General features: G+C 37.6%; 1 protein-coding gene across 11 annotated transcripts in view; it reads right to left on the bottom strand.

The window, feature by feature from the left end:
* LOC126876194 (venom serine protease Bi-VSP-like) overlaps positions 1 to 18,183 on the bottom strand; it is a 219,207-nt gene that overhangs the window by 125,337 nt on the left and 75,687 nt on the right. For 2 of the 11 annotated variants that reach the window (XM_050639054.1, XM_050639053.1), the window contains exons 1-4: positions 3,050 to 3,253; positions 1,435 to 1,632; positions 1,169 to 1,264; positions 943 to 1,097 (exon numbers count right to left, since the gene is read on the bottom strand). In XM_050639054.1, coding sequence (XP_050495011.1) covers positions 943 to 1,097; positions 1,169 to 1,264; positions 1,435 to 1,632; positions 3,050 to 3,152 — 552 coding nt within the window. In that variant the 5' untranslated portion in view covers positions 3,153 to 3,253. Of the gene's footprint in view, positions 1 to 272; positions 615 to 942; positions 1,098 to 1,168; positions 1,265 to 1,434; positions 1,633 to 3,049; positions 3,751 to 18,183 lie in introns of those variants that run through there. The other 9 variants (XM_050639051.1, XM_050639059.1, XM_050639049.1 and 6 more) reach the window with 8 other exon arrangements.

The raw sequence follows: 18,183 nt of genomic DNA, 5'->3' as shown, positions 1-18,183 counted from the left end.
TTTTAGCGAATAAAAAATAATTTTGAAAGACACGAGACTTATCTTGTATTTTATGCACTCTCTGTGTCCGAATTTCCAGAAGCTCTCTATCTTATGAAGTGTTTTAGATTAGCCGGAAAATTTTGTACGTACGTACAAGAAGTATACGATCTAAGTGGAATATTCCATTATTCTCTTGATACAACAGAAACGAAATTTACAGAACTTCTCAGAAAGTTGGTTTATTATTACCAAATTTATAGAATTAATATACGTTTATCATCTTTACATACCTAAGTCGTGGAGGTTTATCGTGCGTAAAAAATTAGTGTCGTTTCAAAGTTACATTTCGTACATTTTAAGCCTATAATTTGTAACGTACAAAACAATGTAAATTTGAGCTGTTTCTTATCTCCACAATAAGAAAATCCAACTTTACGTTTTTTACACAATGATATTTATGGAACAGTAATATCATATTATTGCATCGCTTGGAGAATGAAGTCAAGGTACGATGTGACCCTAGTGTAAACGCTGGGATACCCAGCTGTGCCGCACTTATAAGCATAAGACACAATACCTATTAAATACGAGGTTAATTCATGTTGTATCAGCAGTGGTCCGCCGCGGTCAGCCTGAAAGGATCGTTAAATTTTTAATCAAAGATACTGAAATATATCGATCGAATTGTATTGAAATTATACTTATATACAGTAATAATCTTCTATTGATTTGTGTATTGAAATACTCCAATTTATAACGTACATGTTATATGTATTTTGAGCAAAACTAAGATTAGAAGGAAATTAGATTAAATACCATAACGAGGTGTGAGAAGTGGGCAAAACTATTAAATTGTGTTTATCTATTATTTTTAATGTTTAAGACGTCGATTTGATGTTAATTCGAATCGACGTGTCTTCAGATACCGTATAGTTTGTAGTAACTCTGTAACTTAATTACCGTACAAGAATCCTCTCCACCCTGAGCATGTTCGGCGCATATTATACCATCAGTGATATCAGGTGCATTAGGAAATTTGGAATAAGCTATTTTGCATTCGGCGTTCTTAATCACTGGCATTTGTACTTCCATTAATGCATTACGTCGTGGTCGTCCTACGAAGAAAATAAGAAAGATATTTAAGACTGGAACTATTTAATTTTATTATAAAATTGATATCACTTACTATATCTTAATGCTCCCCATCCAGCAACAAGGGGGTTACAGCCGACGAAGTTGCTCTTTCGTAGGGGCTCTTTCGTACAAATGGGATATACGTACCCTGAAAAATAAAAAAATAAATGAAAATGCAGGAAACGAATGACCAAAAGTATGAGAAAGAATTATACACGCTTTATGACACAATATATGTGTACAGTAAGAAATTTCAGGATATGATACTTCAGTAATACTCAATAGCATATATATATATATATATATTTGAGGACTTACTCGAAAATGGCACCTCCTCCACCAATCTAAGAATGACAATATTATGATTGTGTATGTTTTCTATTCCATCCATATGTGCACAATGTGCTGCGGTCAAAACATGCCTAGCCGATATCAGGGAACCTCCGCACTTCCATAGTGGTTTGTCTGGGTTTCGGGGATTACGAAAACCTAATGCAACGATCCATGGCCAAGCGCCTAAAATGCAATAGTCATAGTTGTGAATATACATAATTTTTTCTCACATAACGGGTAACAACGATTATTACCTATTCGATATTCGATCATACAGCAGACGATAAGTACATACGTACAAATACTCTGAAATAGAGATTTGATAAAGACAGAAATTAAATTTTTATTCCAGTGGAATACAAATTATTAAATAATTCTATATAATTTCTATTTGAACTATACTGAACTATAAAGTTCAAACGTGTAATTTCTGCCCTAACAGTTTTTGATCTCTATCCATATTATTACTCCTATATCAATTTTTTATTTCAAGCAAAAAGATACTCTTCCTAACATGAAGTAAAAGAAAGAAATAATTCAAGTTAATAAGTAAAGTTACTACCGATAAAATCATAGCATTATTATTTAGTCTAATTGAAATGTACATTGATGTGCTGTTTAATGCCTTTAAAGTTCATTCTTTGCAGTAAATGGCTTATTATTAATCGGAAAGAAAGACATAAAACGTACCAAGTTCAGCTGGTTTACCATCGACCACCCTGGTATGAGAGACGTTGCTAAAACCACAGTATGGTGGTCGCAAAGCCTTATACTTATACACAGTTTTTATTAAAATTTCTCTCTTCTCTTTGTTTGGATCGTTCGGACAGCAAACGATCGTAACATTGCCCTGGTATCTGCACACTGATCGTCTATAAAAATCGGTGGCTGTACGGTACTGTATCTGCCATATTTCTTGCAGAGGTTTACATTTTCTGTAGTCAAGGCACCTGCCTTCTTGATTGTCCGGTGTGGTACATTCTGGATCAAACAATTTTAAAACATTTATACAGTTCAAAGATGCGTAAGAAAGCGACACCGATTACTCAACTTTCGAAGTAAAAGGCCGATCAAGTCCACCGGATTGCCCTACAGACACGTATTAATCCGTAAGAGTTAGTCATCATGTTGATAATAATTATCTAAAGAAACTTTTCACGTGAAAATATAAAATTTTAATTGATTAGATATTGTGTTAGCCATACTTAAGAAAGAAAATGAAAATGAATGAAATGAAAGAAAAGGACTACCTTCAACCTCATGTTTTAAATAAACACTTTGTCAGTTTTGCGGTAAATAAATTCTTAGGAATTCAGGACAGTTTTTAGTGAATCATTTTGTTTCGACCGTTCGCGGAGAGACGCGATCGCGAGATAGCACGTCAACGAGAGTTGTAAGTTCCCGTTACGATTAAATAATCGACGCCACGAACTGATCGATCCCCTTATTTCGATTATGATAATAAGGGTAGTTCAACGAAATTCCACAGAATTAACACAAATAAATTAATGTTTATTTCAACAACTTATTAACTAGAAAGATATAAATGGAACAAAAAAAATGTAACTGCGTTTTGGTTGATAAGTAATGCGCGACATACCACATGTGTTGACGGTTCGACATCTCGAAAAGTTCTGAACGCCTTTCGATTTTTTTCGTTTTTTCTGGAAGGCGACCCCCACTACGTTCGGATCACGCCACATTCTTTTACGCGAGGTAAAATACGGGCCACGAGTCAACGTTTCTGGAAGTCGCCCTGCTTAATGAACCATGCGCTTGCCACTACAATGTTTGTTTGCCGGGCAGACACGACGATCCGTCTGCGACATTATAGTGCCGCGATCGATAGTTAAGAATATGACCTATGGTAAGCCGCATGGCGTAACATTCTCCCCCCGTTGAGAGGGTACCGATCAAACTAGGGAGGTGTGGTTGAAGTTCCCATCTTATTTCGTCTCGGTGGCTAGTTGTTCGGGTTTCTCGAGATCGGGTTGAATTGGCAGTGGGACAAGCCTTTTGACGACCCGATCCAAAATGCTCTTTGCCGTCTGAACTGTAGCTGTCCGGATGACACCATCGGCGCCTGGATGAATCTTGATAACTCGGCCCAGAGGCCAATGCATGGAGGGAACGTTGTCCTCTCTGAGGATGACGATTGTGCCCTTTTGGATGCTGTGTCCACCCTTGCTCCATTTATTGCGGTTGGTTAGCTCGTTCAAATACTCCTTATGCCAGCGGTTCCAAAAATGTTGTTTAAGCTGTTGGATATGCTGCCATTTGGAGAGTCGGTTCGATGGAATGTCCCTGAAATCTCGATCACGTAAGCACATTAATGAATCGCCAATGAGGAAATGTCCGGGAGTGAGGGCTAGGAGATCATTTGGATCGGTGGAGATAGAAGTTAGAGGGCGGGAATTGAGGACTGCTTCTATTTCTATGATAAGAGTATTACGGTGTTAAGCTCATATGTTTCTGTTTCTCCACTCGCGCTGCGCCATAATATCCTTTGATATTTCCGATCCTCTGGTCGTACGAGGAATTGCCGATACAGGAATTTTCTCGATGTCGCCAGTGAGTACGTACTGATGAGCGCGGAATCTAATTAATATGCAAAATAAATTGTGAATTGATTCGAGAATATAGGATTTCCCCATTTTCATGATTATCGTGATTTTTGTATAAATATATTTTTTAAGATACTAATAATTAGGTACTTATAAATTAGTATTATCAATTATTTTGCATTTATAATTCCGCCTCTAGTATAAGTGTTAATTGAAAACTAACTTTATGTTTGAAAAAGTACTAGCAAAGTCGTTGAGTAACAAGCCACTGATGCTAACACAAATAGCATTGTCGTAATTAAATATTTCTAAATATTCATTTTTCATTTTGAACCTGTAGAAACAATTTATTATATATACTATTAGCTAAGTAATTGCATATTTAATTAAGTCGAAATATAAAACTTAGTTATTTTAATAATTTAAAAAATAAAAAACTGACAAACATTTCAATTTAATTTATGGTTGGAACAAAAGACAGTTATTTTTCATTAATTGAAATATTGCAATGCAGAGTACTTTCCAAAATACGCCGAGAGTATTCCTGATGGTGAAACGAGCGTTGCTTCATCGAACGCAGCTAAAGAAAACAACATCTATGTAGTTGGTGGTACGATGCCTGAAATAGGGGGCGATAAATTGTACAATACCTGTACTATTTGGGGTCCCGATGGAACTTTGATAGCAAAACACCGAAAGGTAAGTAATATATTCCTTTATGGCTTTGAATTTGAAAATATTGGGGCGAAGAAAGTGACTCTATCTAGGAATAATTTAGGAATATACATATGTACATACGTATACTATAACCAATTCTATAATTTACGGTTTATAAAATACGTTATGATACGGGAAACGCCCATTTTTGTTGTAATGTGTTTGTGTTGTATAAATTTTTCACATACTTAAAATATTATTATACTTATTTTTTCTCCTTTTTAAACATTATTAAATGATAGGATTTTTTAATAAAAGAAAGTGATAAAAACGCTGTTATAGTCAGTTATAGTCGCCAGTTGTCCTTGCTAATGGTTGCTTGTTGTCGCTAGTTAGTTCTCGTTATCGTTATGTATTCCATCAATCACGCGAAATTTAACGTATGGGAATTTATTCTTCTTTATTCTTTCTGTAGGGAGATTTTTTAAGACGAGGAAAATATAGAATATTTTAAGACGACGGTAAGGTTTGAATTTAAGTAACTGTTTTATGATACAACAAAGTGGAAAGACGATTTAATTTTATAAAGTTTAGGGTAATTTTTTAAAAAACTTCGAATTTAAAAGATTCAAATAGATATCTTAAACGTAATTAAACCCTCCATATCGTAAGAAATTAAATGAAACTGCGCAACAAAGTTGATACATTTAATGTATTATTTTAAACATTTATTTAAAAACATTTATTTAAAATTTAAGTGTAGGCGTCGACGCGCGCGCGCCATTCGAAGCATTTGTCAGTTCGTTACATCTGCGGTAAAAGTTGTAACTACGAAGAAGCTTAACATATGGTGCGTCTCAAGACGACAGTAAAAAGTATTAAGAGATTTTTCGAGATTTTTTCTTTTAAGTTTCCAAGTACTTTTTCTATTTAACTTCTTTTTTTTTTTTGTTGCATTTTCTAACAATATTCGATAAATAGAGACGAAATATGACAGTTCTTAGTTCGGGGATTTATTGGTTCGAAAGTTACTTGAAAAGTGTTTCTGGAGTTCGTGCGGTTAATACTTTTAAACTTTTACCGAGTACGACTTATTCCGTATGGCTGGACAAATCTTTGTTGATACTGTAAGCGTAACTGTAAGCGTCCGGATATTGTCTTGTGGAGATAGAAAAATACACGAAGTATTGATTGAACTACATATTTTTTTAATTCTTTTTTAATTCTTTTAGTTCTTCATATATTGATAATAAAACGATATTCCGCTACTTTGAGCACAATATAGTAATGTTTAAATAAATAATAAAATTTACGCATTTCGTCTTCATGCGTCGATAAGAAAATGCAAAAAAAGTTAAAGAAAGATGATGCGCAGACGCGAAGTTTAGTCAGCAATAATATTTAAAACCTCTAAAATATATTGTACACATTTATTTGCAAATAAGCTCAATGAAATTGAACTGTAACTGTGTTTCCAATAATGTCTTCGATGTATTGCTCGCCATTATGTCGGATTAACAGCTCTAAGTGATCGACCTTAATCACTAAATGTCGGCCGTGATTCAGTGGTATAGCTTTACATATGACGGACATCGCAGGCGCTTGTAAGACGTCCATTGTGAAACGTTTCCAATAGCACCGTTTATGCACCGTTTATGTGATGGTGAAATCTGAATATATATATCGCTGAAATATATATCGCTTATCACTTGAGTCTGACACGATCGTTTTTAAATAGAATCACAATTTTTTATTCTTTACAAAATCAGTCTTTAAAGATTATGTGCAAATAAAATAGATAAATAGATAAATGGTTGTAGAAACTTATAAAACAGATATTACAAGTATATCTAAATAAATGATATATTTATAAATTGTAATATTTGATCTAAAGTTTAAATAAATAAAAGAGATACTCGTGACTTACAATAAACGTATTTTTTTTTTCAATTTTTAAACAAAGCAAAAGTGGATAACAATTTTTCAAAATGTAAAAATCAACACAATGGTTGGTTTCTTTAATTAATCAATAACGTTTAAAGTTAATTAATGTCCAGAGTGGTTTGTACATTTTGTATTTCGCCGTATTTCAACGTTCGATGTGTAAATAGAACTTGATGCCTGAAATATCGAAAAAATAATTAAATCCGATCGTTCCGTCGAATTTGCAAATTGTATACTCGTGTAAAATCGAGTGCGCTTGTGTATGCTGATACGAAAAGTGGTAGTATATTTTTCTTTTTTCGATTATCGTTATCACTTTTTGTGTGGAAAAATTAATTCCGTGAAATGGAAGTGCAATCAATACGGCTTATCACGAAATAATAGCACAACGACGGTACATATTGGTATTGACGTCAGCTTCACAAAATTTCCCGAGTATCGCGGTCGACTATTTGGGTTAAGAATTCATTTTCAAGGTTCTACAAGCACGAGTATCTTATGGATATGAAATTTTCAGTGTACATTTTAATAACCATATTCCATATTGCATGCTGCGGTCCAAGAAAAATCCGCAGTTAATATTCTGCTAATCCCTGCTGCTTTTAAAGACCATAAGTAGTCGTCCGTAAGGTTTAAAAGATTTCGAGTAGATTTGTATTACGTATTTTATCTTCTAATTTTTAAAGAGAGGATCGTGTTTAATTAATTGAAAATGACGAAACTGTAATGGGACATTATTATCAAATATTAAACGTGGTTCCATTGGGTACTTTTATGGTCTTTGCGAGATATATATGCATTATACGTTGCTATTGGCAACGCGTAGCGATGAACGATGGAGAGCAATACCTTCGTTATCTCGTCTCGGTTGTGTACATATCAGTAATGCACAGTACTCGTACTAAATATCTTACAAATTCCATACAGATTTTCAGATTAGTTTCGAATAATACCAACACGACCATGATAGTCACAGTACAGTATTAAATGGTGCCACTATGCATAATACACTCCTAAAATGTTTCTACAAATATATTTGTCCGAATATTTTTGTCAGCTACTATATCCTAACCACGATTTATTAAACAATATATAGATTTAAAAAAGAATATATAACGACATTACTTGTTTAGGCTAGATTGGTTTAACTTGTATAGTTTTAGTAACTGTGTAAGATCAAACAAGAACTTATCGTTAGTTTGGCGAGATTTGATTACACGAAGCAACATAATTGCTTTGAAACTCAGGACAGAAAACAATGTCAACCGGTAGACGCGTTTGTCTGGTGAACGTGTAACGCGTGAATAATAGATAGCGACAATCACGCGAACGCTAGTTACAGCTGACTTGGCTTACATTGTAGCATTCAAACTAGAGTATACGAGCCGTAAGCACTATTGAAAGTTCAAAGGCCGACTAGTGAGCTTCATCCTATCTCATTTTTTAATCAGGCGATGGATCGACGAATCGTATTGATTTCGAGGATTATTATAGTTCTGTGGAAATTTTAAAGCGCGGTTTGTCTAATCTTGTCTCGTTAGCTACAGACTCTTTGGCGAGCAGCCTGAAACTTGATCCAGTTTCGAGAAAATGAAAAATTCGTTTCTTCTCTTTGCTTCCCTGTTCCTTCTTTCCTCCTTTTTCCCTTTTTACATCGCGTTAAGACCCGTTAAATAATATTGACTGCCGTGGACGCTGGCTGAGAAGTGCACTTTATAACTAGCTTTAAAATCACTGACGTCGATGAGGACAAAGGTAAGTTAGAGGGTCATTTATCTGAGCTGGTGTTATTCGACCTGAACTCTGCAGCTTTTCACAGTTTCTTTCGTTTTTCTTTTAAGAGCAGAGATGTTAACTGGTCTCTTGTTACGTGTAAGAAAGTACGTGTATGTACTAAAGCTTATTTATCACCAATTGGTTGCTCAAAGTCGAGATATACATACCTATATTATATTAATACGTTACAGAAGATTACGCGTTAGTTAGCTTATGAGAATTTATAGTGTGTCACAGATCACAAAAGCAGAATGACTACTTTTTCATAAACGATATATGTATATGAATTGAAAGTTTAACTATTACGTCACATACTTCTCTCGATAAACGTCGTCGAGTGCATATTGTTAAAGAATATTAGCCATTTGAATTCAATAGTTTCGAAGATACTAATGCTTCTGTGAAGTTTTTGCAGGCTGTTAATTTTTTATTCAGATACTACAAATTTTAAATAACTTCGATTAGAAATAAAAATCACATTACATTAACGCGTAGAATGTAACGTAACGTAGATAATGTAAATATAAATTATATTACAAGGAAACAATACGGTAATTGTAGGTAATGTGAAACATTCTGGTTAAAATTGCATCCTTTGAAGGCTAGGACACACAGTACTTACGAAGTAGATTAAGTAGCAAATGGGGTACTTAAGAAAATTCATGTTGTCATTGTTTAATAAACATCTTCAGCTAATAGCTTTCTGCAAAAGCTGGTTTAAGTTATGCTAGCTTATTCCTTATTAATTGCAATTATATTGTTCGTATCTCCTAGAGGATTAACAATCCATTTTTATAATGGATAATAAAAGTAAATTCCTATTAGGTTGTCCCAAGTTTCTTTCGCTTTATAAAGAAATGACAGTTATGTTATTCTATATTATTTTATATTAAATTGGAAAAGTGCTAAAATATTTGATAAAAATGTTAAGAAATTCTGATATTGATTTAAGCGTATCGATTTATCTGCTCTTCATATTTGATCAAACAGAAATTGTTAATTATGATTTCCACTTAAAAGCGGATTGCATATTATGAGGATAAATTATCAAATTCATCTCTAATATACACATTAGAGAATCATTCATAGCCGTAATCCTGTTTACCGCTAACATTCCTGGTACTCAATCATTCATTAGGAGACTGCTCTAGCCGCACAGAATACACCTGTAAATAATTAATCGCCATTAATATTCCATCGACTTTTGAAAATCCCTCATGTGATCTATTTCATGCGATGAGAATATGTATAAATTGAGATTGCGATCGACCATCCTCAGTCGGATAAATCGAGTGATTCAAATTATAACACAAAAAAAAGTTAAAACTAGTTACATTATCTTTTTCAATTTTTATGTATTATTTGGCGGAAGAAACTTTGGTAATTAGTAAGTAAAGTTCACCTCCTTAATGTTAATGATTTTAATATGTTATTAAGCTCAAAGTTCTAAGGAATTTTCTATATATATATACATATACATAACTGTGTGCGTATATATATGTCGGGTCACGATTCGAATTTTGGGCGCGCGACGACTCTTCATGTGGACTAGCCATCGTTTCACAAAGCCGAGATTTTATTTACACGTATATACAGGTCTATCACTAAGCTTAACAAATAATAAGTACAACTAATAATAAGTCTAACAAACACTAAGCCTAATGAATAATACGATCTACGAATAATTAAATTAAATAATACTATTAGCAATGTTTGAGTTCAAACGAATCCACGGTCACCGGGATAACTCCTTACTAAGCGAAACTAACTTAGACGCAAATGCGATCGTCGAAAATGCTCGATGTATCACTCTCCAAGGCAGTCGCAAGAATGCCAGCCTCGTGGAGATTTTTCTCCCTGTACGATTGCATTTTGTTTTCTATACCCGTTTGGAAGCATCGAGAAGGTTCCAAACGCCGTTGCTAGGCACACTCGTTGGAAGCATCGAGAAAGTTCCAAACGCCGTTGCTAGGCAGTTTCTGCCTGGAGTTTTGATTACTAATACAATGTATGTACCATTGCATCGGCACCTCCGAGGCAACATCACACGTGGCTCGGCCCGCTCTCGAGGCCGCATGCCGCCACAACCACATTTCTCGGAAAACACATACAACCACTCCAGACCTCCGTTAGATAAAACATCCATCCCGTGACCGTGGCTACGTTCAGCGACCGATTGTCACCTCAAACCCAATCTCGCTTATTACAAATCTTAAGCAATTACAACTATAATAAAATCTAGGCTAAGGTACTAGAGGATGTTCCCAAAATTTCCAAGGAAAGGCTTCGGCTTTCCTTTCATCTCCGACACGGCCATCCTGACTATCACACGTCCTCGGGTGTACCTTCGTCAACAAAACAAAAGGAAACAAGATTAGTATCATTGTGATTAGCATTCAAAGTGCCAGTTGCATTCTGCGTGCTTTCAGTCGGGTCGTAATGACATGACGGACCATTCTCGATTTCACACCCAAATGGGTCTCATCCTTCGAATCGCACATACTCTCAAAGTTCGTTACATAACCAGCTTCGTAACACGATCGCTGTCAACACTAGACCGCCTCCAGCCTCGTGACATTGTCACTGCCGGTACTAGACCGCCTCCAGCCTCGTGACATCGTCGCTGTCGGTACTAGACCAGCTCCAAATCCGTGACATTGTCGCTGTCGGTACTAGACCAGCTCTAACCTCGTGACATTGTCGCTGTCGGTACTAAACCGGCTCCCAGCTTCGTGACATTTTCGCTGTCGGTACTAAACCGGCTCCCAGCTTCGTGACATCGTCACTTCCAGTGCCTGACCGCACTGAACTCCATCCCATGGCCGCACCTGGGCTCATATAATTCTACGATCCTCTGGGATCGGGGTACTCACATCGCCATGGTCACTGTTCTCGTCATCACAACAGACATCCAACTCCGCAGGAATGCAACTATCCGGCATTTTCCTTAACCTGTCATGACTGTACTTGTATGACCTTTTCCCATCCAGTGTTTTCAAGGTATATCGGTCTCCTTCCAGGACCTCCGATATTACAAACGGACCCCTGAATTTTGGATCCAGTTTTGTCTGGTTCCTTTCTTCATTTTGGCGTAGTACCAAATCACCGGGATTAAACCTAACTACTTTAGCTTTGGTTTTATCGAATCTCTCTTTGTCATACCTAGCACTAGTTTCCATCTCTTTTATTGCCTGTTGTCTTACACTGGAGATATCTATTTCTTTTTCCTCGATGTTATCAGGTAGTAATAAGTCATACGGTCTTGCTGCTCTACCAATCAATAACTCTAAAGGACTCGATTTGGTTACGCGGTTGATGGTGCAATTCAAAGCCAATTGCATCTCCCCGATCGCGTCTTGCCATGAACGCCCGGTCGTTTCTACCGTTGTGAACATATTTTTTAACGTGCTCATAACACGTTCTACTTGGCCATTGGCCCTACTTGCACCGGTCGCGATCAAATGAACTTTGATTTGTTTGCTTGCACAGAATTCTTGAAATTCCCGGCCCGTGAAACATCTACCCTGATCTGCTATTACCCGACAGGGACTACCGAACAAAAACACGGCGGACTTAAGTGCCTTGATAACGCTAAGCAAATCCAATTTGCGTGTGTGATGTAAGTGCACGAATTTCGTAAAGGCATCGATCAAGACGACGACATACTCTTTCGAGTCATTCTTGCCACTCAGCTTGCCCGTTATGTCCATGTGCACCGTATGCCACGGTATGCCGGTCTTAGGTATAGGATGCAGTTCAGCCTGTATTTTACCTGAACTAGCCTTCGAAACTCTACAAGCATGGCAGTTCTCGACAAATTTGCGAACGTACTTCGCCATTCCCTCGAACCAATAATACTCATAGAGCTTCTCGAGCGTTTTATCCCATCCTAAGTGCATAATTGACTGATGCACATGGTTGATGACGGACCATCTAAAACCTCTCGGAACAATGGGTAAGCAAAGGGTTCTGCCCTTTCGTTGTATTTTACGGTAAAGTGTACCGGATCGCAGTTCGTAGGTATTCGCGACATCTTCCGCGAGCTCTTCGTTCTGTAATTTATTAACGATTTCGGAGATTTGCGGATCGCGACGCTGCTCCGCCAACAGCCAATCTTCGGAGATCTCGGCCAGATTAATCTCTTTCTCTGCGACCTTGTCTATCATACGGCGATTCAAGTCTACGGGGTTTCGCGAAAAGAAATCTACGTGGGCCATTCGTTTACCCTCTCGATACATGATGTCAAAATCGAATGTTTGCAAGTAAGCCCACCACCTATAAACCCGGTCGTTTAAGTTTACTTTGTTGCTGGAGGCTTTCAAAGAATTACAGTCGGTAACTACTAAGAATTTCCGTCCATGTAAGTAGTGTCGGAAATGCTTGACGGCGCTTACTACTGCTAGTGTCTCCAGTTCGTACGAATGATACCTAGATTCCGCGGGACTGGTCCTTTTACTATAATATTCGATGACTCTGTTTTCCTTTTCGACTTTGTGCATTAAAATAGCTCCATACCCCTCCGAACTAGCGTCGGTATGTAGCTCTATGGGACGATTGGGATCAAATATCATTAACACCGGCGCGTCGGTCAGAACGGAAATTATCTGTTGTCTTATCTTTTCGTGCCTGTCCGTCCAAGTTACGTGCTTGTTACTAGAAGTGAGGGCGTACAAGGGTTTCATCACTTGTGAAAATTTAGGAATAAATTTTCGAAAGTAAGAGGCCAAACCTATAAACTGCCTAAGCTGTGTGACGGTCGACGGTGCAGGTAAAGAATTCAAAGCTTGTATTTTTCCCGGGTTTGGACGAACTTCTCCGTTACGAATTACATATCCCAAATAAAGTACCGACGTTTTCAGAAAAGAACATTTAGCGAAATTGAAAGAAAATCCGGCGTCTACGAGAGTGTTTAGTACAGTGTGCAACCTTTCTAGAGCTTGATCTATTGAGTCGGCGATTATTAGAACGTCGTCCAAATAAACAACGACATACGAATAAGCGAGGTCGCCTAAGGCCTTGAAAATGGCTCTCTGGAAAACGGCTGGTGCATTTTTCAACCCAAACGGCATCGTCACGTATTCGTATTGACCGTCGGGGGTAACGAACGCAGTATATTCCGTCGAGTTAGGATGAATGGGAATCTGATGAAATCCGCTAGCCATGTCCAGGCTAATGAAGTATCTCGCACTCTGCAATCTCGCGATTTGGTCAGCAATAAGAGGTAAGGGATACCGATCCGCGACCGTATTTTTATTCAGCGCTCGAAAGTCTACACACAATCTGTCTGAGCCGTCCTTCTTCTTCACGAGTATCATAGGGCTCGCGAACGGCGAATTACTAGGTTTTACGATTTGTGCTTTCATTAATTCGTCTATTCTCTCGCGTACTATTCTTCGCTCTTCCTCGCTAAGCCTGTAAGGGCTTCTCTGCACGGTGACGTTGGGATCAATTAGCCGTATTTCCAACTGACCCGTACTGACGCGAGTACGCGGGAAACCCGTAATGAATGATTCTTTAAATTTTTCGAGAACAGAGATTAATCGATCTTTGTCGTTACCGATCACATCAGTGTCAACCTCGTTAATGTTGACCGCATCTTCCGCGACTTTACCACAAGCGTTAACGACCTTTGTTTTACAAATAACGAGGCTATTTTGCGTGATATTTACGTCGAATCCCTGGCTCAAAATCTCGCGACCAATCATGATGTCGTATTTTAGGTAATCGTCGGCAAAGACATGAAAAACTATCTCCAATGTAAGACCGTTAATACAAACAGTGGACAAAATCTGAAGTGTACTCTTAATACAAGTATTCCCGATTCCCCGCATCACTACCACATCGGTTATTCTTTTACCCGAAAATTTCGAGGCTAGGGACTCTTTGATTAACGAACACTCGGCCCCAGAATCAAAGTAAAATGGATACGACTCACCCAGATGGCTTAATCTACCAGCCGGAGCTTCCACTACACAGGAGTCGATCCGGCGTTCGTCAATGGAATCGTAGTTTCTTTTCCGCGATGATGGGCAATTAGGCGCGATATGTCCCTCCTCGTGGCATTTGAAGCAGGTCACCTTCGACGATGCGGCTGGTCGTTTTTCCTTCGGGTTTCGTATATCCTGCTCCTTCCCCGTTTGTATTTGCAGGCGACACTCCGTTCTCCTATGTCCAAGAGCACCACAGCGGTAGCACTTAATCCGAGGAACTGATAGCCTGCTTCGTTTAGCTTCAGGTTCCGTTAGTGAATTTCTTGGCGAAAATGTCGGCTGATCGTTGTAAGGGAGAATCCTCATTTCATCATGAAATTGGTCCTCCGTCCTGATATTATTCGCGAGCGTTAGTCGCCGAAAGCGTCGATCTTGTGAACTCAGCATGTAAAGGGCGAAGGCATTGATCACTTCGGGCATCGTTAGATCTTGCAACTTCATCTGCAGCATGGAGCGGAGGCGACTACCGTACGTTCCCGGGGATTCAGTCTCCGACGGTCGTTCTCTGGATATCCTTATTAACGCCGAAGCGGCTGTCTCTCTGCCACCAAAATGCGAAAGAAATTGTTCCTTAAACGTTGGCCAGGTAAGCTTTCCACCGCGCACCATTTGTGAAAGCCAATGCGCAGCAGGACCCCTTAGGGCGCGATTTAGAGCGGAAAGTAACGCACTATCTTGCATCGGGTGGTCTTTCAAAATCAAATCAGCATGAGAGCACCACGCGGATGGATCGGCGCCCGCACCTTCGGGGTCAAAACGTGGTAACGTTACATCCTTAGATTCCGTACTCGGTCTTTGCACCTCCGGTTTGTGCGCTAGCGTCTGAATTAACTCGCGCATAAGGACCATTTGCTCTTGTAGCACTTTAAACGGTTCTGATCCCACTTCTGATGTCGGGTCACGATTCGAATTTTGGGCGCGCGACGACTCTTCATGTGGACTAGCCATCGTTTCACAAAGCCGAGATTTTATTTACACGTATATACAGGTCTATCACTAAGCTTAACAAATAATAAGTACAACTAATAATAAGTCTAACAAACACTAAGCCTAATGAATAATACGATCTACGAATAATTAAATTAAATAATACTATTAGCAATGTTTGAGTTCAAACGAATCCACGGTCACCGGGATAACTCCTTACTAAGCGAAACTAACTTAGACGCAAATGCGATCGTCGAAAATGCTCGATGTATCACTCTCCAAGGCAGTCGCAAGAATGCCAGCCTCGTGGAGATTTTTCTCCCTGTACGATTGCATTTTGTTTTCTATACCCGTTTGGAAGCATCGAGAAGGTTCCAAACGCCGTTGCTAGGCACACTCGTTGGAAGCATCGAGAAAGTTCCAAACGCCGTTGCTAGGCAGTTTCTGCCTGGAGTTTTGATTACTAATACAATGTATGTACCATTGCATCGGCACCTCCGAGGCAACATCACACGTGGCTCGGCCCGCTCTCGAGGCCGCATGCCGCCACAACCACATTTCTCGGAAAACACATACAACCACTCCAGACCTCCGTTAGATAAAACATCCATCCCGTGACCGTGGCTACGTTCAGCGACCGATTGTCACCTCAAACCCAATCTCGCTTATTACAAATCTTAAGCAATTACAACTATAATAAAATCTAGGCTAAGGTACTAGAGGATGTTCCCAAAATTTCCAAGGAAAGGCTTCGGCTTTCCTTTCATCTCCGACATATATAATATACGTATAACAGCCAAAGTTCAGCTCTCAAGTGTACGCAAAACTTTTATGTTCATTTTACGCTATACCAGTATGTTTCATGAATTTGTTTGCTAACAGTATCGAAACAAATAACAAGCAGAGGACGAGCTATTCATGAATTGTTTTGCCAGCGTGTACGCTCCCAATATTTTCTATTTGAGAAAACATACTTGTTGCTATTGCAACTACAAATATTTTTACAGTCGACGCTTTTGCCGTGAATCATTGGCTAACATGTAAAATCGAGAAAAAACATGGTTTATTGTGATGGAAATGTGGAAAACCGCAAAACCGATATAGAAGGGAAAATAAAGGAAAGGAAGGTAGGGATAAGTAGAAGCTTGGGGCCAAGTTTAATTCACTGAAACCGAGCTGCTTGTATTATCACAAAACAAAATTGCCAGTACGTCATTTCCGTACTCTCGTCCTCGCGAAAATGGTTTTGCTCGTGAAGAAAAAAACGAAGAGACAGGGAAGAGAGGAAAAAGCAAACGGAGAGCGCTTTTAAAAAGCTGGCGAACCGTGTGTTACCACAACGAGACACGCGGTGCTATTTGTCGCTTTAAATTGTGTCGCAACTCGTTTTTGAGATCTTTGCCAGGGATGCGTTAAAACACGCTGCAAATATATTTCTGGCTTTTCTGGGGTTTAACTGAAATATGACAAATAACGTTGTAAAACATATGTACTTATGACTTACAGAGTAATTGAGTGTACAAAATATAATAGCCAGCGATTTAGGGCTTTAAAAGATCAAAAGAAAAGAAAAGAAAAGAAAAGAAAAGAAAAGAAAAGAAAAGAAAAGAAAAGAAAAGAAAAGAAAAGAAAAGAAAAGAAAAGAAAAGAAAAGAAAAGAAAAGAAAAGAAAAGAAAAGAAAAGAAAAGAAAAGAAAAGAAAAGAAAAGAAAAGAAAAGAAAAGAAAAGAAAAGAAAAGAAAAGAAAAGAAAAGAAAAGAAAAGAAAAGAAAAGAAAAGAAAAGAAAAGAAAAGAAAAGAAAAGAAAAGAAAAGAAAAGAAAAGAAAAGAAAAGAAAAGAAAAGAAAAGAAAAGAAAAGAAAAGAAAAGAAAAGAAAAGAAAAGAAAAGAAAAGAAAAGAAAAGAAAAGAAAAGAAAAGAAAAGAAAAGAAAAGAAAAGAAAAGAAAAGAAAAGAAAAGAAAAGAAAAGAAAAGAAAAGAAAAGAAAAGAAAAGAAAAGAAAAGAAAAGAAAAGAAAAGAAAAGAAAAGAAAAGAAAAGAAAAGAAAAGAAAAGAAAAGAAAAGAAAAGAAAAGAAAAGAAAAGAAAAGAAAAGAAAAGAAAAGAAAAGAAAAGAAAAGAAAAGAAAAGAAAAGAAAAGAAAAGAAAAGAAAAGAAAAGAAAAGAAAAGAAAAGAAAAGAAAAGAAAAGAAGAAAGATAATATGTTGCGGCAGTTTAAGTCGATCTAAGAAAATAGATAACGGGAGGGGGGGGGGGGGGGGGGGGAGGGCAAAGCTAGTTAATCTGGAAAGAATCCAAGCGTCAATTTCAAGCATTTACAGAGAATCAAGCGGGCTGGTTAAGGTCGTGAGTTGAGCAATTATCCCGCGTTAGGTTCAATCAGGTTAGTCCCACGCGAAATTGATCCAACCATGCGAAAACGAGTGTATTCTGATTTCTGTTGCAGATATTTCTGGATTGTTGATTTGTTTCCGCTTGTCATCGAAATTTTTTACCAACAATGAACGTGTACGTGAAAGCAATCATAATTGCGGCAATCATAATAGTGTCGGTTCTTCTTTATATTTTCCAGTTTGTAAAGATTGGTAAGTTGATACTGATTAATTATGCGATCGAAATCCTATATAATGGCTACAAAAAATATTTGCATCATTATTCTCGTTTCCTAATGAATCGCTGTTTTAATCAAGTTTTATATTGCATCAAATTTCTGTAGTTACACGAAAGTACTAAATTATAGAAAACTTGATATACACGGATTTAATTAATTGATAAATTAGCCAATATATAGGCATTATTATTTATTATATTATATATTATAGGCATTATATATTAGTAATGTATATATACACTTTTGAATTTTAGCCTTCTTAGCC

The sequence above is a fragment of the Bombus huntii genome, unplaced genomic scaffold, assembly GCF_024542735.1.
Source record: "Bombus huntii isolate Logan2020A unplaced genomic scaffold, iyBomHunt1.1 ctg00000067.1, whole genome shotgun sequence".
In the NCBI taxonomy this organism is placed as follows: Eukaryota; Metazoa; Arthropoda; class Insecta; order Hymenoptera; family Apidae; genus Bombus; species Bombus huntii.
Note: the sequence above shows the minus strand (reverse complement) of the source record. Positions and strands in the feature narration are given on the sequence as shown.